Source organism: Parus major, chromosome 1A (assembly GCF_001522545.3).
Source record: "Parus major isolate Abel chromosome 1A, Parus_major1.1, whole genome shotgun sequence".
Classification (NCBI taxonomy): domain Eukaryota; kingdom Metazoa; phylum Chordata; class Aves; order Passeriformes; family Paridae; genus Parus; species Parus major.
In genome coordinates this window covers 45,156,782-45,178,865 of record NC_031773.1, presented here as the reverse complement: position 1 = coordinate 45,178,865, position 22,084 = coordinate 45,156,782, and the positions used below count along the sequence as shown (strand labels likewise).

At 38.5% G+C, this 22,084-nt stretch overlaps 1 protein-coding gene across 7 annotated transcripts in view; it reads right to left on the bottom strand.

Moving 5' to 3' along the window:
* Positions 1 to 22,084, bottom strand: part of ANO4 (anoctamin 4) — a 169,891-nt gene that overhangs the window by 4,501 nt on the left and 143,306 nt on the right. For all 7 annotated transcript variants that reach the window (XM_033514332.1, XM_033514334.1, XM_015627778.3 and 4 more), the window contains 9 exons: positions 18,965 to 19,001; positions 16,471 to 16,582; positions 15,415 to 15,472; positions 12,572 to 12,669; positions 10,019 to 10,161; positions 8,861 to 9,013; positions 7,468 to 7,615; positions 4,914 to 5,033; positions 1,853 to 1,958 (listed from right to left, as the gene is read on the bottom strand). In XM_033514332.1, coding sequence (XP_033370223.1) covers positions 1,853 to 1,958; positions 4,914 to 5,033; positions 7,468 to 7,615; positions 8,861 to 9,013; positions 10,019 to 10,161; positions 12,572 to 12,669; positions 15,415 to 15,472; positions 16,471 to 16,582; positions 18,965 to 19,001 — 975 coding nt within the window. The remainder of the gene's footprint in view (positions 1 to 1,852; positions 1,959 to 4,913; positions 5,034 to 7,467; positions 7,616 to 8,860; positions 9,014 to 10,018; positions 10,162 to 12,571; positions 12,670 to 15,414; positions 15,473 to 16,470; positions 16,583 to 18,964; positions 19,002 to 22,084) is intronic.

Below are 22,084 nucleotides of genomic sequence, written 5' to 3'. Positions count from 1 at the left end.
GACAAATAATTCCTTTTGAGGTGACAAAGGAGGTTAAGCTCCAAAACAAACCACACTCAGAGTACCAAAAAGGGGTCTCAGCTTAGGTAGTTACTTAATTTATGAAAAAACCTACCTTGAATCCTCTATCTCTTAGAGCAATATTTATTGTAAGGACTGTAGCATTCACAATACACCCATTGGTGTTTTCAAAAAAAAAAGGTCGTGGTTTCTGCTGATTTCATAGATATAGTTAAGGAGACAGTTTTCAGTGTCAATAAACAGAGTAGCTCATGTTGTGGGAGGCAAATATGAGCCAGCCTATGGCTTTGGTTGAGATAAAGCAAAGTCAAATCAGGTGTGCCGGTAACAGGCAGACACCAAAAGCTGTTCCACAGCTGGTCACAGATTTGTCTGGACACTGAAACTTGAACAGGGCTCATTTTTCTTGCCTCGCTTCTCCTTATGTCTAAGCTGTACTGCCTTTATGTCAAGTGTGCATCGAGAGGCCAGACTCCCTTCAGTCTTTAAGATTCCTAGGCTGACCTGCCAAAACCATTCTTGTAGTCCTTTCTGGAGAAGCATACCCTGACCTTCAGTCCTGACAGCTTATGAAACTAGAAGACATTAAGCCCAGCAGGCCTCTATCAAATCTTTCTTTCTTTCCCTTAATGTTTCCCTGAGGTCGGAACAGATGACGGAAGAAATTATCTCCTTGGGAACCAGTTGCTAATAAGTTACCTAGTGTAAAGGAAGAAGAGCACCCAACCTGCAGTGCCATATTCCTTCACTTGGGAAGGTATGAAAATTACAATCATGGGGAATTTGCTGAAGTCCTCAGCCTTCTGCTGAGCCACAAAGAATAGAAAAATAATCTAGAAAATGCTTCTGCTGCGTTATCCAAAGAGGTGCATTGAAAGCTCAGTTCAGAATGAATTTACACTGTTCTGTGAGTCAGAATGCAAGACGTGCTCATCAAGATTATGCCATATGCCTGTATGGTGACTACAGTTTCCATTTCTGTGTTGAATGCCCTGTTGCTATGAATTCAGAGCAGAGGATTGAGTGAAGAGTCTTTTAAAATCATGTGTTGCTTCTTTGGTTTCTTCACAGTGTAAAAGGCATTTCAAACTTCTTGTGCTGGAGAGATATTGAGCTCCTGGATTATGGTGGGTCTATTCAGGCACTTGAAATTAGGCCTTCAGGTTTTTTGGGGTTTTTTTTGGTAAATCATCTCATGCTATTTTCCTACTCTTCTAGCTCACTTTTTCAAAATCAGCATGGGAATACCAGTCATATGAAGTTGGTATTACCTCCTTTGGTTTTCCTTAAAGACATCTGAGGTACTGACAGTAAATACTAATATTATGAACGTAGACAAAGATATTGAATCCTTTTCATTGTCATCATCTTTGTGGTGCCAATCATTCTGAAGGAATGAAAGGCATAAAAAAAAACATACAAGAAAAATAGCTAGATGTGTAAATAGTGTAACTTTAACTATCACTGTTTCTCCATTGCTCAGATTTAATATTTCTTCTCATGTTCCTTCACTCCTACCCTTACACAACAGTCAGCATATGGCTTCCCAACCTAGACAAGTTACTCAGAAAGTAAATAAAAGATTAATTTATTTCCTCCTCTTTGCAAGTCACTGCTATAGTTTTCAGTGTTATATTCCCTTTTCTGTGAGAACCTACATGGCTGTGACTGTTCAGAAAACAAAGCTGAGAATACAAAGCACAATATAAGTAGAAGAAACTAAGACAAAAAACACCTCAGCAGCTGCCATCATAGATCAGCCCAATGCAAAGCTTCAGAGGGAAATTTGTTTCCTTTTTGGCTTTGTTCTGCCACCTGAATGGTCACTGACCTCAAAGACAATGATGAAAGCCAAGCGCGCTGCTAAGACGTGCCAGAACTGCAGTGTGTAACCGTACGGCACTGGGGAGTGAGGAGGGTCTCGGTAGTCCCTGTACCTGAAAGACAAGCACAGAGGGGTACTTAGCAAGCTCTGCACTGCTGCCTGGGCAAAGGCAAACACAAAACTCACCTTCTTTTGATCAATACATTTTCTGCACCAAAAAGGAGCTCAGTTCAAACTGTACAGGTTAGCCTGATACTGCTTGCTTCTAAGGCTGGGCCTGTGCTAGTGTTTGATTGCAGGTCAGGCACCTGCTTTTGAAGCAGGACTCCTGATCACCTGCACTTACCATGCTTTTCTTCATGCAAATGGATTTACTTTCAGCTGAAACCCACTGGTAAAATGCACTCCAGGAGTGCTAATGGAAATTGGGTACAAAGGACACAAACCAGTGTCTGTCTGAAGAAAATTCCCGAAGCAAACACACAGGATGGTGGGTGCTATGACCCTACATCTTCTTGGCAGCATGACATGTGCCTTTCAGGCATCTCCTCAGAGCCTGGAGAAGGATGGGATGCTCTGCTTTTTTAAGGGATGATTTATTCCCACTTCAAGCACATTTTAAACCTATAAGTGTCCCCAGCTTTGTCAGCCTGATAGTTCTCCCAAAATCCATATAAAAATGCCCCATGGGCTCCACCTGGCCCTTGATCAATTAGTTGGCCATCCCTGGTGTAAAACATGACTCATCCTGACTTCAGCAGATCCAGCACTGCACCTCTTGGTATATCAACAGGGTGAGGACCATGTGAGAAAGTGATCTAGTGTCTTTTCTCACAGAGTGTTTCTTGAAAGACTTTAGGTCTCCAAAATTTAACTGTAGATATCTATTGGGAAAGTTGGATCCAGGAATACTCCAAGATTGTATTTACAAACCATAAATCTGTTTAAGTCACACATTCTGGAGTCCATTTTTACTAGCATTTTGTTAATTCTAAAATAATACTTATTTAAAAGTAGTGTAAAAATTGTTTGTTTCTTACTCTGTTTCCTAGATGGGACAGAAAATGCACTGTAAAAAATATTGAAAAGACCATAGTAAATAATACAGGCTGATCACTAAGTTAGTTTTAAGAAACTAATGAAAATGCAGATGCATAAAAGAAATAAACAGTTATTTAATCTCTATAATAATTCATATTTCTCCATGAGGCTTCACCTTCTTAGATTGCAGAGGGTGCTATACATCCTGAAATAAACTGTCTTGACAGCTTAGTCAGCATCAAATCTCTCAGAAATTGCAGTATTTCTAGAATAAGTTCTTAAAACTGAGATGATCTTTCCTTGTGTAAGTAGCATTCTGAATTCATAGTTTAGGATGTTTTACAATATTCTGAGCATCCCAAAAAAGAGAAATCCCTGGACCAAGTCCCAGTAGAGTATATCTTTTTTTTTTCCCTTGCTAGGAATCCACTGTTACACATGAAAAAAATTAAAATTGTTCAGACAAGCTGCCTTCCTGGAAAAATGCCTACACTATTACACAGTAGAAGATAATATTTCTTTACCTCCCTGTCAATATCTGTCTTGAAGTGCAATTAAAATGACTGATGTTTTAGCCCAATGCAGGTGGGTAAGAACCTGAGAGATAAGCTCAGCTAAAGAAAGATGTTAATTTTCTTTCAAGAGTAGATATACATAGCAATTCGGTGTCTCCCAAAGGAGCATATATCTCTTTTGGAGATTTATCACACAATTTGAAAAGTGTGCTGTTTAGGGGATATTGAGCAGACAATTTTTTATTATTTTTTTTTTAATTGTGGGATTTCTATCATCAGATTTAGGGAGCAGCAACTTCATGCTAAGAAGTTGGGGAAGAAAGGAATTAAAGGCGGGGGGAAGAGAATGGTCAGAATGACAAAAAATTATTAAATAATGCTATAGTAATCAATGTGGGATGGAATGTACATTTTCACTGTAGTTCTGCTCTACAGGTGAATTCAACACTGGGATACTCTTTCTTCCAAGTAAATTACAACAGTTCTAAATATAAGTTAAATGAAAGCGTTAATTCCACCCCTCCCCCCACTTATTATGCTATACCACTCAAAATTCCCCCTATTCATAAAACATTGTAATGCAAATATCACTGATTTTTTCTGTATCACAGACCTTTGTGGTATCACAGAGTATCTTTTGTTCTTTTGAGGCACTCATGAAAGTATATTTTAATTCTTCACAGTGAAAAATATTGGGACTAAGCGTATCTGCTAAAGGACTACCAGGTCTCATGCTTGTATGGTAACATTCCAATTAAAAACTGGTAGCTGTATTTGTTTGGTATTTTTGTTTGAGACCATTTAAGACCTTTATTGAGATCCTTGAGGTTTTTGGCCATTAAAATCACTCAGGTGCAAATATGCCATTACAGACTTTACTCATACTGCAATTTCTCCAATTTGTTGTTGAGGACAAAGACATGCAGATAATTAACTGCTCATCTTCTTTGAATTCAAACCACAAGTATATGATTATTACTAATAATTACACCAGTAAGAAACAATGTAAACATATTAACAATTCAGCAATTCGGAAATGCTGGATTTGAGGTTACGTAAAGACAGCTTAGGACAGAGCCTGTTTATCCCTGTCAGACCTGTGAAATACCTCAGTGTGGCTGCTCCTGTGCAACCTTGACTTCCCTGTGCATGTCCTCTGATATAATTTCATCACAATTGGGTGTCACTGGCACCTAAGTAATCAGGCATTTATTACTGGCCCTTTGACACCACATTTATCCATGATGATTGTGTCTGAGTCAAGCTATGATGCCATAAAAAATCCTGCATTAGGAGCACCCTTCAGACACCAACTTCTCTGCTTCTCTTTTATCTGAGTAAGGAATCATGCAGGTAACAGCCAAGCAGTACCAAGAAGACCATGACCCTGAACAGCATAGTTAAAACTTTCCATTTTTAACTTCTAAAAATTAGCTTCAACTCCAGATTTATTATGGTGCTTCTCCATTTCAATGTCCTAAAGCAGAGAAGTATGTTGACCAGAAACTTACCTGCAATATTTTAATGGTGAACCAGAGAATTCACTTCCATTTGATGTTGGCTCTGAACGATTTTCAAAGTCAGACACCAGAAATACTGATAAACTGGCATTAACGTAGCCAACCATACACCTAGAGGGGACAAAATGCTGTCAGCAGTACACAACAAGGTTTTCCCATTAACTGATGTACCCAAGAGGATGCTCTTTGGGTTTCATAAAAACCCAAAGTACAATTTTGGCGCTTATTAATATTTGAAAGGGATGTTGAGGCAATATAAAAGAAAGGCTAAAGTAGGTCAGATGAACAATAAAAGTGAAGCAATGGTAGAATTCTATGGGAGAAGGAATGGTGAAGATTGGGACTGGTTACTTTTAAATAGTCTCCTAAATGGTGACACAATAGGGGCAGCGAAAATAATGAGGAGCGTTAGGAAGATAATCAAAATATTCCCACTGTTACACTCATGGTACTAGCACAAAGTGAAATTCAATCAGATGGAAAGATAATACACCTAAAACAACTTTTTAGAAAAAGTTAATCAGAGGAATTCCATTCTAGAAGATCCCAGGGTGACTAAGCACTGTGAGGGCCAGGCAAAGTTTAGAGAGCACTGAGTAGAAGTTAAGTCCCCTGTTGAAGGGCTGTGGGTGTCAATAGAAGGGTCAAGTTTGGTGTTAGTAAAGATGAGGAGGTCCGGCCAAAATGTGTTGTGCAGTTCATGCTTCACTGCCCAAACACAGGCAAGTGTAGGCACACTACTCAGGTTGGTGCAGAATATAATGAAGTAAGGGTTGGGGGATTTTTGGTTTAGGTTTTTCTAAATATGGACTTTACAGTCTTTGAGAAATTATATTCAAATATCACCTGGCTTTGCCTCCATACTGATTAGATTAATTCCAGTATTTTTCTAGTATCATCGTGTGTCTAGTATCATTAGATCATATGGATCTAATACCTACAGATGTTTTTGAAAGAAAAGAGTACCTCTCTTTTAAGCTATTCAGATGGTCTTCACACCTTAATTTGAGAAATAACAGATGATAACAGATGGTCTTCAGACCTTAATTTGAGAAAACTCACTATTCCTGTGGATTTTTTAATACCTTCTTGCTTTAATAATATATAACATTACTAATAACATTATTCAGAATGCTGACATAAACAATTTTAATACAGATTATGTCCTTCAAAGTATTATTACCTGATGGTTTTGTCTAGAAATTCACTCAAAAAAGCATCAGAAGTGTGAAAACATTGTACTAGAAATTTGTGAAAAGAAGAGCCAAACTGTGAGCCAAACTACTTCCCCTATGCAGATCTAGTTTCAAAGCCACTGAGTCAAATTTGAATCTTAAGAGAAATATTTCTAAAGGTGTTTTTTCATGCACAGTGCTGCTGAGAAAATCCTTCCTTGCTTTCCTTAGCAATGAGAGTTGCTTACAGTGCTAAATATCCTGTAGATCTTTATAATGGCGTGAACAGAGGCACATGCTCAGGAACAACTGGCACCAGACCACTTTACCCTGATAGGATTTTAACTCTTCATAAAGTAAACAGACCATCTTCCCTAGCCCCAGCTGAAAATGCCCAACTCCTTGCAGGATAGCAATTTGCTAATCGGGAGCTGCCACACCAGATGCCCTTCTTCCATCATACATTAAATGTATTGACAGTCAAAAGATGCCAAAAAAAGTGGCAACAGATGAACTCAGTTTCTGCAGCAGGGAGTAAAGAAATCAATCTGCCATATGCCCAGTAGCAGAATGCATGCTCTCTGTCACTGTCTACTGTTTAGCCTGGGTTTCTTTGAACAGCAGCTTCCTTGCCAATGGCACTGCTAGAGCGTTTGCAAACTGTGTCTGTGTTTGGCTGTGTTCACTGACCTTCCCAGAGCCCAATAGCTGAGACTTCACAAGTGGCCACACAGCAGCTATCTCATACTTGTTGGGAGTGTGTGCATGCTAACATAATCTCAACACTGAAAGAAACACTAAAAGAAAATCCACTTAGGCAGCAGGGATTCAGATCACAAATGTCTCCTGGAAGATTTAATCTAAGAACTCCAGTTGTAGAAGAAAAACAAATTACTTTTCTCTGTAAGTATATCTTGATGTATTAGTTGGAAATTTCTTCCTCTTGCTGGACACTACTATTTTGAGTAATACATACTGAATATTACATCAGGAAAAAAACCCAGTTTACAAGTTTAAAATGCTCAACAAATTTTTTTACTGATTAGCATCAGCATTGCTTCGGGAAAAAAAAAAAAAAGAGGATTATATCCATGTACTACCAGCTGGAAAGTACAGCATTGGCAGCATCCTGTCACACACACTAAACCTCTGAAATAGCTCTGCTATGTTTGCCTTGAATCACAGCAACTCATTTTGTGACTGTGCAAAGCCTCAGTACCCGTGGCTGGTATCTGTTACCCAAACACAAACTATACTTTTGGTTCAGTGGAATCAGGACATACACAGACAGTAATACTGCATCTATTAAGTTATTTTCATGTACATCTGTTTCCCACCACCCCTCCAAAAAAAAAACCAAAAAAACTTACTTTTGTCCTGCTTCTCCTTGGCCAGCACAAGGTCCATATTTGTAAGCATAAACAAGGCGAGGGATGAAATCTGACGTCACTGCTATAACAAATGCATTTGTGATAACAGAAAGGATTCCAATGCCTTCCAGGATCCCGTACCAGATGCCTGTTCAACAAGGACAGTATGTTTGCTCCAGGAAAAACAAGAACCGAAGTGCCTGAAATACTGCACGATCTGAAGTAGTTTTCCCCACTGCACAAGGTGTTCTTATGCAGTTTTTATCCAAGAGACACTGAGTAAAAATGAATTTTCTTATTGAACAGCGAGACCTAATCACTGTGAATCACACCAAATGAAGGTTAGACATACTCATTGATTTAATGAGGCATCAAACTGCCCCTGAAAACTTTGCTGAATGCCATTTATTTTGAGAAATCACATCTGAATCAACATTAAAAAAATGCATCTTCCTATGCTTTTATTAATTACATTATATAACTGGTTTCTTTTTGAAATTATGTCTTCAGTGTATGCTTTGTCCAGGCTTGTGCCAAAACCCACAGATTCACACTGCTTGCATTCAAAGCTTTAATCAGACACAGACTTTAGGCACATGGTAGAAAGCTGTAAGAGCACAAGGCCTGAGCTTCTGTTATTTTTTGGTGTGGACTACAGAACATGCAATGCAGTTGGTTAGCGAGGTTTCCTATTTACCCCTCTGAAAACACCAGGGATTCAATGCTGGGCAGATTACTTTATTTTAGAGTTCTTTCTAAAGGTGTTCTGCTTTTGAATACTGCAAGGACAGAAGAGATTTGTAGTCAAAACAAGTTCAGAGATCCTTTGCAACAGTGTGTGGCTGGATGACCTCAGAGTTACATGGACCTTGTGTTTAGCAATGCAGGTGTGACTGACTGAGAGCAAGTTGTCTGCTGGGATCCAGACCCACCCTGTCTGACCCACCAGAGACCTGGTGGGCATGGCCCCTGAGTCACTGGGGAGCTTGGTTTTGGTCAGGTAAATATAAAAATACAGGTCCCTTACAGGATGGTGGCCACTTTAACTTGGCTTTCATGTTTCGCCTGATCTGCCTGGTTATTATATTCAAGTTGAGCAGCAGCATGTTTTGCACAGTGTGTCTGCCACAACACAGCACCTGCATAGAACACTGATCACTTGACACCTTGGCTGTTAAGTCCCCCAAAAAATCATTAAAAGACATTTTCCAGTATAGACTATTCATTGCATAAGTAGGTTGGCATCAGATATTTTAAGGTTTTTTTGAACAATCAAGGGGTGTATTACTAACTGAGAAGATGACTGAAAATGCCTTAATCTGCTTTTACTTGAAGTGGTCAAAGCTTTGACAAATAACACATATACATAACAAACACCATACAAAGAGCTCACCTATATCTTTGGCTCTTGAAGCTAAAGGTCTTCTCCACTGAGTAACAAATTTGTAAGCATCAAGCCGAATTTCAATAATATTGTTTAGTAAGGCCAGAAGTGGTGCCAGTGGAAAAGCTGCCACAAAAATGGTTGTGAACCCAAACTGAAGAACTGGGGGAAAAAAGGAAATATCACAGTATAATTGTTAGGATCTAATTCCAAGGTCTAAGATACCAAAGTGCATGCAAATAAACACTATGTACAAAGTATACAGACACCTCTTAATATGCCACACCATATAATGGTCTGGTGGCAGTTGTACAGAAAGTCCTTGTCAAAAGCTAGAAGAAAGAATGAAAAGAGCAAATGCACATCTGACCCTGGAATGGACAATATCTTCTAAATTTTGTAATTTGGAGTGAAGTTCAGTGGTGGACAAACTTTTAGAAAGGGACATTTTTATTCCAGCATCAACTAGGATCTCTCAATACTTGCAAAGATTAGGGATGAATAAATTCTTTTTAAGAGTTCAGATGGGAAGAAATTTGAAATTCTGTTTAAGTTTCCAGAGGCAGGTCTTCAGACTATCAGATTTCCCATTAATTTGGGAAGAATTGTGTGAGGGAGAAAAGAAAAAAACCCAATCATGACAAAAGCAGTTCAGTCACTTAGGGCAAAAGTTTGTGGTTTTTTAGTATTTTTTTGAGCAGTTATCCTCCACTCTCCTTTGCATAGAGCAGTGCCTTTTGGCAGTAAGTTACTTTGTAAATGTGAGGTAGTAAATGAGGGGGGATTGTAAACATAAACAAGCATGCAGGTCTGTACCATGCAGTTCAAAGTAAAAGCACACAGCAACTTTCTTTAGAAAATAACGGCAAAGTTCCTCAGAAATGTATGCAGATAAGGAACTGGGCTCTGGTTTGGAAAAATAAATCCAGAATGGGGATGTTTCATAGATGGGAGGTTAACAAACCATCAGCAGTGTGCTTAACTACATTGGTTTGGTTCTTAAAAATTTACTCCCATTCCTCGCCTGACCTGTGAGAATGAAAACCTTTCTGCAGTCTCCTTAGCTTCATATAGTGATAATTAAAAGAATTCACCAGCCCACATCAACAAAAAAAGCAACAACATTAAAATCTAGTGAAAGAGAGAGAATGAAGGTTAGAGCCATACTCATTTCTAGGTATTCATCAAAGAGTCCATAAGCATTCATAGGCTGCAGATTATAGTCCTTTTCCCACTGTGGGAAGCTTGTTTTTCCCTGTGTGCCATACTCCTGCCGTAGTTTTCTCCTGGTCCACCAGTTTTGAATTAGCCTACATTTTAAATTAAATTAAAGAAACAAAGCAAAGAATATTAATGGCTATTTATCACAAAATTGGGAGAGGTTAAGTGGGTACAACATATCTTGCAAAATTCATTGCCCAATGTACAAGAAGACGGAACATTAGTAATACATGTGGCTGATGACACAGAAAACAGATACAGCTGATGAGCTGTAATCCCAGACTAGATTTGTTAAAATGGTAAAAGGATTTGGACATAGCTTCATTATTTATTTACTTCTTTTTCTCTGCACAGAATGACAAATCACTTCAGGGTCTGTTTATGTGGCAGAATGCAATGCTGTGTGGAGACAGCTGAGCTCAGTAAATAAAGAGTGCTAATGCTGCTTGATTCTTTCCTGTGTGGGTGACCTGGCATTTCTGAATGGCTCTACTGGGTAGCAGTCCCTGGGAAATCCTGGAAGGGAAAAAAGCAACCCTGAATGGTGTCTGCAGCCAAACACTCAGAGGAGAAAGAGGCAGAAAGAAGTGCCCCTGAACTACAGACAGCACAGGGTGGCTGAGAGATGGATGGCTGACATGTGAGCTACCACCATCCCAAGAAATGGGAGACCTGTACTGGACATCAGGGGGAAAATGCTGCTCCCAAAGAAATGCATGTGTAAGACCACTGCAAAAGGCAGTGAGCCAAAAGTTAAATGAATTCTCACCTCTGAAATAATCACCTTTTCAGGGAGGTGCACTGGTTTGGTCAACAAAGGACACTAGTTAAGAGTTAGTATAGAGAGCAAAGAAAAAGCCCAAACCACAATGACTGAGATTTTCTCTGAAGCTGAGGTTGGCCACTTTGTCTCAGTAAAAAAAAATGTTATAGATCACCCAAATAATTCAGTCCTTTTTCCTGACCATGCTTCACTTCTTGCCCTCACAGGGGCCTGGCCTGGTCTGTGAATGGTGCAAAGGGATTGCAAATAGTCGTTGGATTTGGATAAGAGTTTGGACAGCTGCTTGTTTTCTTGAATCTTAGAGACTGTTTTTCCATTTTCATAATTTATCAGAAAGGTTACAGCTTTTCCTGTCCTCCTTAAAGAAGTGTAGGTGCAGCTGAGTGCAGTTCCAGTAAATTCAGCTACAGGTTGCAGGGTTGCCTCCAAGTCCTCTGGCCATCCACATTGTGTTGCCTGCCACCAAGCTCTTAGCAGAAAGGTGTTTTTCACACTAAAGGAAATACACCTGCTTGCAGCATTTCAGGGCTAGAAGGTGGACTGAAGGGTCTGAAGAGCAAACACATCTCTCATCAGAGTAAGTCGAAGCATTTGAGTGTTGTAACTGTGTCTTTTATGTTGTGATTTTCCTTGTGAATCTGAAGATTCACTTTACCTGAAGCAGTTTATTCCTATTAAACCACTCCTTCTTAATCTCCTCCTATCTCTATCAATTACCATCCTTCTATTTCTCTTCAGTGCTCTTTGTTAAGTTTCAGGATCTGTATTACTAGAAAGCAGAGAGTTCTAATGAAAACTGACAAGAGGTAGGGGATGGAAAGAGAAGGATCAATACTGCTGCTATTGTTCCCTCCTGCCCATCCCAACTAATCCCTGCAGCCCTAATAGCTGCAAAACACTGGCAAGGAGTGCTAGGCCCAGGAAAGATGGAGAAATACCAAATCCCTCTGAACTTTGCAAAGGCAAGCCTTCTGACAATGTCAGCTCTCTCTTAGATTTTCACACTTGCTAATTTCCCTTGATGACCATCCACACTGTCTCTAGTAAGATCAACTACACTGATCTTATTAAACCTATATTAAACATATTAAACATGCTCATTAAATACTAATCAATAAGGAAGGAACCAGTTGGAAATGAATATTTGCCAACCTTTTAGCTAGGGCACAGCTTCATGTTACCTTGAAGATCACAAGGGAACTTGTCTACTTACTATTCAGTACATTTTTCTGTGTTTCAGAGTGCATGTGCCAGTAGTGCATTTTTTTCTAGCTCATACCTGCTTTTTCAGGCATCTTTTATCACCCAAAAAGAAACTGAATGTAGAACTTATTAGTATAACTAAGAAATGATACATGCAATGTTTTTCATGTAAACAACACAGTGGTCACACAGTTGTTTCTAAGAAGTTTTAGAACACAGAATACAATTTAACAATATCAAGTATTTCCCATGTATTACTTATTTGCTAATATTTTAATATTAACTAATATTAATATTTGTTGATATTCTACTATTACACTTTCACTTTTGCAAACTGTGTCCAATGTGGAAAATAGCCCCAAACATCATCTATATATCTGGAGTTCAGTATCCTGGGGGGGAATTTTCTGCTGTAATGACTACTGCATCTTACTTTTATTAACTGGTGATAAGGAAAGCATCAGCTTTAATATTCTGTGACCTACAGAAGCATAGGTATTGTATTTACTTACGGATATCCCAATTCCATGAAATTATTCCATGTCTGCTTTAACACCATTATAATACCCATTTGCATACAGAGGTCAATAAGGCATCCACTAGGGTGGCACTACAGAAAAAAAAAGAAACAAAATGTTAAGCAGGAATACTACTGAGTTTTAAAGTGTTTCTTAAAGGCCATAAATGATGCTGGATCATACATTTACTAAAAGGAAACTGAATGCATTCTCCTTATTTTTTAAAGAAGTGTAAACTCATGGGAACAGATGACACTGTATCACACTGTCAGCATTTTAAGCTAATCACCCAATTTTCTGCAGAGGTCAGAGTCAGCTGAAACCAATGCAGTTTTCACATACGTGCTTCTAACGTGCTGCTCTGCTGTGGGCAAGCAGGGGCAAAGGCTACCAAGTTTTTCTACTGATTTCAATAGCTTTTGGGGAGAGTGACTGCAAAGTCAAAGAATCAAGAGAAAATTCCTCCTGGCTGCACATAAAGTAAACACTTTATGCCTAGAGGATAGATCTAGAACTATTAATGGGGTACTGTCTATGACTGAGTAGACCATGCAAAGCTATTCTCTTCTTGAAGAACTAAAAATCTCTAACTGCTGAGTAACAATTCTTAGTGTTTCTTGTTGAGTGCTTGCTTGCTTTAGCAGTGGCTCCAGATGTTGAAGCTGTGGTGCTGCTTTTGGGAGAGATGTTCAGCTAGTAAAAATTTAGGGAATTTTATACCTACTATTGGAAAAAACAGAAAGGGATCTAAAGGTTTCTACTCTCAAACAACACTTTGTGAAATTTGCTTTGCAGATCCAAACAGTGTAGTTCAAGCTATATTTTAAAATCTTGGGTATTACAGATAAGTCAAAAAAATCACTGTCACAGAACTTGAATTATTTCTTTTTAACTTCTAGGGAGAAAAATTAGTTATGACCTGGAATAAAATAAAACATTAATTTCTTATACATATTGCTTTATCCAGCTCTCAGAACTTGGATCACTGCTGAGGTTTCTGTTGACCTAATTTAGCATCTTTTTAGATTAATGGAGTGACAGGTTGTTAGGGGGTTTTTTCTTGTTTTTGTTTTTTTTTTTCTTTTTGTGGTGTGGTTTGTTTGTTTGTTCATTTGACTTCTCTGTCATTATCACTAGATCATCATCCTCCTGTTTTTAGGAATTGGTCACATGAATGAAAATATCCTGAGAGAGGCAGGTGCCCTGTTAATGAAGTAGCAGCAATGTTACAACCATAAGATCAATAATATGTAAACTGTGGTCTGAGCGTGCCCATGGACACTGGACTAGTGTTACTAAATATCTTAGACTTGGCTAAATTCAACAGGTGAAGAGAGAAATATTGGAAATCTGGACATGGTATTCTAAGGCAGGTTAGTTCTAATAAGACCTAACACAGATACAGTCAATAAAGTCAAGACTTTTTTAATTAGACTTTTAAAAATTATTAGTATTAGTATTAGTATTATTCACTTTTTTCTCTGTGAAAAGCTAAAAAGGGACTACTAAGAGTAGCTTCCACCAGCAACTGACGTGACCTGTAACACCTCATTTTTGCTCTTTCCTCACAAACCTGGTTGTCCCTCCATCACTGCTCCTGCACAGAGATGAGGTTCTTTCCCTGTTCTCTGATCCCTCTGTGAAATGAATCAGCCCACTGAATCATCAGAAGAGTAATTCAGCCAGAAAAAGGAAGTTTATTGCTGATACAAGGAACTGAACAGGCTGCTCACAGGGCTGGACAGGTGAGAACCAACACAGAGGAAAAGGAAGGTACAAGCCTCAGGGGGAGGACTCAAAGGAAGAGCAGAACTGTTTTACTTTGACAACAGCAAGTTCTGAGGACAGCTCAGCCCCAGCCAGATTTCGGAGGGATGTTAAGCAACGTTCTGTCTTCCCATTTACCAAGTATTCTTCCCTTCAATGAACAGAATTCTCTACAAAATTAAGATGCTTTTATTCGGACTCAAATCCGTTTTTTGTTTGTTTGTTTCTTTTGTTAATATTTGAATGGTCTTTATTAACCAAAATATTTATATATCCAGAAGTGTTTGAAAATTCAAGCTGGCAGGCATTTTCTACTTATTATTTGCCATTTATCTGCAAAGTTGTTTCAATTATTCATCTGTGAAGCAGGAAAGAAACCACGGGATTTCAGTGTGCCCATAGCAGCACTGGAAAGTAAATGACTGGTCCAGAAACTGCTGCTGCTCACCTCCCATAACTGTCAAATGGGCTTTGAATTCTGAATGTATTTATTAAAACAAAATAAATAAAATGGCATTGGTCCTTGAAAAACTTGCAAAGCCAAACTCTCATTGCTTTTCATATTAATTTGATTTTATAGACATGGGACATTATGCCAGTAGCTTGTTTGGGAAGTTAATTTGGTTGTTTTGGTCAAATTTCACTTACATTTTTTTGTGACTGGATTTTTAATTTGTTACTATATTATTTTAGCTCTCTAGTCCACAAGGCTAGAAAAGCTGAGAAGAAAGGACTTTCTTGGAAGCAAAAAGTTGTCAGATGAGTATTTGAGTTTGATTCATTCCATGGATAAAATATTTCCAATGTGTGAGTAATCTTTAAAGCATCTGATACCTCTGTTGGAGTGTGTTGCAAACGCTGGAACTGCTAGCACTGCAAAGGGAATACATATCTCAATATGTAGATGCTTTTTTAGCAGACAGCAGTGTCAATAGTGTGGAGTTAGACAGCAACTGAGAACCCAATAATGCTCTCAAAAATGCCTGGGCAGATTTATGTGTCTGCCTCCGCTTGCGTTCACGGCGTCTGTGGGCAGCAGATAAATCCGCGTGCAGTTATCGAGCACTCACCTCTTCCAGCCTCCACCGGTTTATCAGCCTTAAGTAGGCACCAGGGTGTCCTGTAAATCTTCAACACAGGAATATGTTTCAGCTATGTTGTGTAAGCAGTCTGTTCACAGCAGTAAAAGAAAGCTCACACTCTTATTTTAATCTGGTGTTATCTTAATGTGACTGGTATAAAAGATGATATGCTGTAAAAAGTTTTATGGGTATTCCTGGAATAATCCCCCTGAAGGACTACAGATATGTTTACTTTCAGTTTTATTTCAATACCCATACTCTGCTGTTGGATATTCAACAGACTGCTTATGTCAGTTTGGAAAATGGCTTTCAACTGCCAGCCCATTTCCTTACACCATAAAATGCTCTGTGATGTCTGCCTTCCTGTGAAATCAGTGAAAATTTTAGTTTTCATTAAAATTCATAATTTTCTAACTATTCTCCCATATTTTCTCCCAAAATTATTCCCATATGCAAATAATCCATACTAATGGATTCTACTATTCAAACCTTCTCTGCTAAAAAGGTCTTTTTTTTAGGAGACTGACAGAAAAAGATATACAAATAATATATATTTAGATAGATATATAGATATACACGGATACATATATATATAAAATACACAATAAACATATATAATAAATATATATGTGGAAACCTCCCAGAAATGATAGCTCATAACTCATTCTTAATAGTTCAGATCATGTAATAGGAGCAGGTCTCTTCCAACTGAACTATCCTATTCTATCCTCTATTTATGTGTACAAATAGCACACATAAAAACAGAGTGAAATGACCTGCAGGTATAGTACTGTGAGATGCATCTGTTTCCAACAGTGAAATTGTTAAGTTAATATTGAGACCATGTGGTGACAGCAAATGAAAACTGCAACTTTTTCTGGGCTTTTGAAAGGAGTATAAAACTGCAATCTGTTCTGCTTTGCTAGTATGGAATTTGCATTTTGACGTGTGTGATAATATGGTCCATTTTGTTTCATTACAAGCAATTTTATTTCTTCTCTCTACTTCATTTTCCACATATGAGCGTGCAGACATCAATCCTACCTTCCAAGGAAGAATGCTATATAAAAGGTAGAGCTGTTCAGATTGACAAACTGAAAAAGAAACATTTTCAGAGTGAAGCTGTTCTCCCACTCCGATTCGGTGCGAGGCTGCTCTGTGAAGAAAATTATCAGAGTTTCAGAGGCTTATTCAGATTATCCATTTCCCTTGGCACAAGGGCTGCACACACCTGTAAGAGTTGGCAATGCATTTGCAAATTTGCCTGCTGTTTTCAAATTATAACCTGGCAGAAGAAATTGTATCCAGAAGCAGCACTCAGCAAGTGAGCTTGTAGAGACTCAGAAATCTGTTCTGATGTCCGTGTATGTATGTTCCCATGTGACTGTAAGAAAGGAGTTGAGGTAATGTGTATATTAAACATCTCTCCTGTATTTAAGTGGCCTTTACAGGCTCGGGCTCTTCTCTTGTTTTTTTTTTCTTCTGTACCCTACCATAATGACATTGCCACTCCACCAAAGCTATTTTTCTTAGAGATGCCACACTGAACTGAAGAAAATCCTTCTGGTAATTCTGTTTCATGGATTTTCCCACATGCCCAGTGGAGTGCCACTGCATGACTCCCCTTCCTTGTCCCAGGGAATGCACCACAGAAAACCAAGAAAAAATAATTTCCAGTGGATGGGCTAAGGCAAACTGGAAAGGGAAAGACATATCATTGCCTTTGGGTACTGTTCCTTTATTCTCCATCTCAAGGAATATCAAGACAGAAGTTAACAAAACAATGTCCATGCCAACACACCAGTATCATATTCTGGAACTACTTTCCAGCTGGCAGGAGCTTGTTAGCTGACCATTGCTGTGAGCAGGAGTAATCAGAGAAGTGCAGCTACTAATGGTGATTCTGAGTATCATAATGATAGTACTCATATACTGCTTCCAAAACAGCCTCCAGTAAAGTACTGTAAGTAGAGAAAAAGCAATTAACTTGATTCTCTTTACTTGGATGCCAGTCTGCAGGAAGGACATGTTTGACCATAACAAGGCCACTGCAGCTGAAGCTTTGGTTGCATGCCCATCAGAGCCAATGGTGATGCTCTGGAGGAGCACAGATGTGAATTCTGAAGAATGTCATGTAAAAGCTGAAGAAGGACATCCTCAATGTCCTCAATGTAGTTTTGCTGCCAGTTCTACTTTGAGCTTATTACACTGATAAAGATAATTCAGATCAAATCAGTTCCTCAGGCCACCAGAGTAAAAATCACAAAATGGTCTTAACAGGATCGAAAAAACTTGACCCGCTGAATTTTCATACAAGTGCTTTCTGCAAAAAGCAGTCCTACCTTGATGGCAACCTAAAAGAAAATAATCAAGCTTCAAGGTCTCTAGAATATATCTTACTGTCCCCAGGCTGTCAGGACATAGCTTGTACAATTCACAAACTTGAAAGTCGTATTTCTCAGCTGTGGCTAGCAGATATCTTCTTCATTGATATAGGATAGCAAAATTATTTTAAAACTACAAATACAAATGAGGACTCTCAGTTTACTAAGAATCAAAGGAATAAAATTATATTGTATGCAGATACATTTTGAACACATTACCAATGGCTTCTGGGATGTAGAAAAGCCCTGAGAATAGTTAAAATCAGTTGTTTGAGCATCCAAACATCAAAATCTGTCCATCTGGTCCAAAATAATGTACTGAACATCATCAATGTACACAGGTTCCCTAGAGCACTAAATAACCTCCTCAAACCACTCGTGTAAGTGCAATAATATGGTTTGTTTAATAGGCCTTCAGCCATGGTCTCACTTCAGGCTTACTGACTCTAAGGAGCCCACGCCAATTGCCACCAACTACGACAATCTTCCAAATATACCAGGATCTCCAGAGATCCTCTCTGAGCCATGGATATATGGATGATAGCCTATTGCTACCCCATTGGTGGGAGATACTCTCTTTAGAAAAGAGGTTTCCTTGCTCTAGCATAAAGACTGCCTTTATGAGTGAGCTGAAGGGATTACTGAAATTTAGAACATCATATAGTTTAGGTGTAGGTAGAGTTGATGATTCACATAGTCACTTTTCCTCCTTACTGCCCTTCTTAAAGGCAAATGTTTGATGGCAAACCAGCACTTTAGTTTCAAGCTATGAATTTGTTTTCCAGAAGTTACTCCCCTTTTCCATATTTGCAAACTCTGGAGGCTGTGAGTGCTGAGTCTGTTTGAAAACTCATGCCTTCACCTCCAAGGTAAAAAATTTACATTTATTTATTGTAAACAATTTGTTTACATTCTTAGAAGGTAGGTGGTTGAAACAAGAACAAAGGTGGATGATTGTTGTCACCACTGGTTGAATGGCACAGTAGTTTAGTTTATATACTTTCTTATTATAAACCTAAGAAAAACATTAATTCCTATAGATTACAAATTAATTAGGATTTTTCATATTTATGCAGACATTTTGAATTTTATCATGGTGCATGGACCAATAAATCAGTACAATATTATTCAATTTTATATTTAACATTACTTACCTAAATTTGTCAGGAAAAGAGCAACCTTTTCATACAGCTGTAACAGAGAAGAAACAGCCCCTTAGTTACATGGCTGGTTCAAAAATATAGAACTGCTTTCTAGGGAGTGAACATGTTAAATCTGACACACAGATGATTTCTGTGATGTTGTGATAATGACAATAAAACTACATAATGATACAGTAATGATATAATCAAACAAGAAAAGTTTTCATATCTAATGCTCATCCAGAATATATGGAGAAGAAATGCTGTCACTGTCCCTATTTTATACACAGCGTGAAAAAGGGTGAGAGAACTTTTCAAAAAAGAAAAGCAGAAACAATAGCACAACTGAGATTTTGTTTTACTTATGGAGTTACTTATGGAGCAATCACCTCACAAGAAAAAAAAATCACCCTAGAAGACTTTGCTATGGTATGGTGATTATCTGGGGCTTTTTGGTTTGGTTTGGCACTTTGGTGCTGAAATGAAAGACACAGGGGGGAGAGGGTTACTTCAGAGAAAATCTTTAGTAATCCCTACCAGCAGACATACTTCTTTACTCTGAGCCAGTGTCATTTTTCTAAATCCTAAGTGGTTCTTTCTGCACTTTCAGGTACCATGCTCTCAAACTCTCCAAGAGACTCCAAACTTCATAAAGATTACAAAACTAACTTGGAAGGTTTTCACAATCAGTCTTTGCAAGGGAGTTTTGAACCTATTACCTACATCATCAACACCATCAGTATTAGAGTAAATTAATGCTATGATTTCCATTTGCTTTAAATTAGCCTGGAGCCTGTTCCTACAAATTGCTAAACATACTTAACTCTCACTGATGCCTACAGGAATACAAAGCTTCTCATATTTCAGGCTCAAGTGTTTACTTACTCCTACAGTGCATATCAGCAGTGTTTCTTTTTATTTGCAGTTATCCTTAGAATCTCTTGCTTAAATTGAATTATGTACTGTTTACAGATCAAACTGCCTGCTTAAGAACTGAAGTCATCCTGAAATCTCTCATCCACGTTAACAACCACTTCATGCTTAGAATAGCTTGCCTTTGGAGTAAATGGTTTTGTTTCAAGTAATGAAAAAGGTAGTTTCTTATGGGTTTAAAAGCATCTCTTAAGGGCAACTGTAAATGTGCTAAATGTCTGGGTCATTTATATCTTGATCCCAGCAGGGAGTGTAGTTTTTTTACAAATGTTCACTGCTCTACAGACGGGTTTATCAAAACTTCAATTTGTTGCTATTCCATTTGGAACAGTAGAACTGTCCTAGAGATCCTGTTAACAATGTTTGGATCTAATTATCTGCTACTATAGTTTATCACTGCATTTTCCATGGGAAATATTACTGGAATTAACTGTTTTACATAGCCTAGGGTGATTGTTTACAGGTCAGGCTGCAAGATTATCTGGGAGACATTATGCTTGAGGGTCATTTTGTTTTGCCATGAGGGATGTGCCAGAATAGGTACCTAGTGACGTACCTCAGAATGTCTGGTCTGGAATTTACTTGTGGTCTAGACCTTTCCCCTGATGCTTTCAGAGGCTGTCAGCTTGTATCAGAATCACTGCTGGCTTTCAAGACTTCTAGCAGTGAATTCTCTACTGCTATGCACATCTTGGTCCCTTCTGGTTTTATTACTGTATCTTTTCTTGCTCTTCTGACACTTTCTTTGAGTCACAGTTCATGCAGGATTCAACGACCTGAATTGCTTCTGGGGATTTTTAATTCTCCCAAAAGAAATCCCACTATTGCCCTTCAGTAAACTACATTAATCCATCATGGGAAGCAAGGGATTATGTTCCTAAAACCTTCCTTTGAAAAACTCCTGCAGTTTCATATTTTGTGGATCTTTTTCTTCCATGAGCTATATCCAGACCTAAGGTTGTGGTGTTTATTGAATGGTGATGAGTTTGAGGCTCAAGAAATCCATCTTTGCAGTCCTCCACTTATTTCATTATTTTAGGAAATAAAACAAAGTTTTCAAAAGGCACCTTCAAGCAATCTTCCATTATTTAAAACAAAAATCTCTGAGCTGTAAAACTCTTTGAGAATGAAAAAATTTAATTTGTGCAGCGTTTCTTTGTTGCTGCTTCACTGCATATACGATGACTTACTCTGAGAGCTTGAAAATGGATGTTGTATTGGCATAGATATATATAGTTTTCTTTTTTTTTAATGTTTATTGCATGTTCTAGGTGGACTAAAGAAAACGCCCAAAAACTGGAGAAAAAACCCAATAAAATAAAAATGACATAAAAGAGGAGAGCCCTCAGTACAATCACAGACAGAAAACCAGCTTCTTCCTTTCTGCCCTTTCTCAGCCTATAGTCCCACCTAAGGGAAAATATAGGAAAAACAACAGTTCTAGACAGACTGTCTTAGTCACTGATACAGTCTTGCCTATGCCAAAGGAAGAAGCAAAGTCCTGCAGCAAAGACTCTTGGAATTTCCTGCCATATAAAAAAGAATTTCAAAAAGAATTCAAAAAGAATTTTTTATGCTTGTACATTGCATAGGAAAGAAAGAAGTCTCCAAGCCAGCCTTGGAAATGAGCAGACCTGAAATAATAGCTCATCTTTTCCCTTGGAAATAAATCAGCATATCTCCTGCAGTGAAGTCTAACAAGCTGTTTGCAGAAGATGCTTGCTACTGAGTAGGTAGAGATACTCCACCCTGGCTCCCATACCCAGCTGGTTTGTAGGTTGAGCCCTCCTTCCCCCCAAAAGGCATTCTTATAATGTCAGATGACAAAAGTCTGATAGTGAAAGGCCATGCACCTCTTGCCATGAGCAACAAAGAGCAGACACATGGCTGTCAGAGCAATATACAGGAGTATCAGCATCTCAGTGGAAGGAGGAAACTCATTCCCCATCTAATCTATGCTATACTGTCTTTCTGGCACTGCTGCCACACAGAAATTCCATTTTTGTCTTTGTCCCAAGTCTGGTTTCAAAGCAGCTCACAACAATAACCTGCCAGCAGCCAGCCCCACTGCAGTGCACCCAGACCATGTCTCTGGTGCACGCTGGCAAAGGCTAGGGGCAGCTCTAGAGCATATTGTGTCTGCTCAAGCCTCGTGAAGCTTTCAGCTCAAGAGAGTCCTGCTTATGGACATTGAGCCTG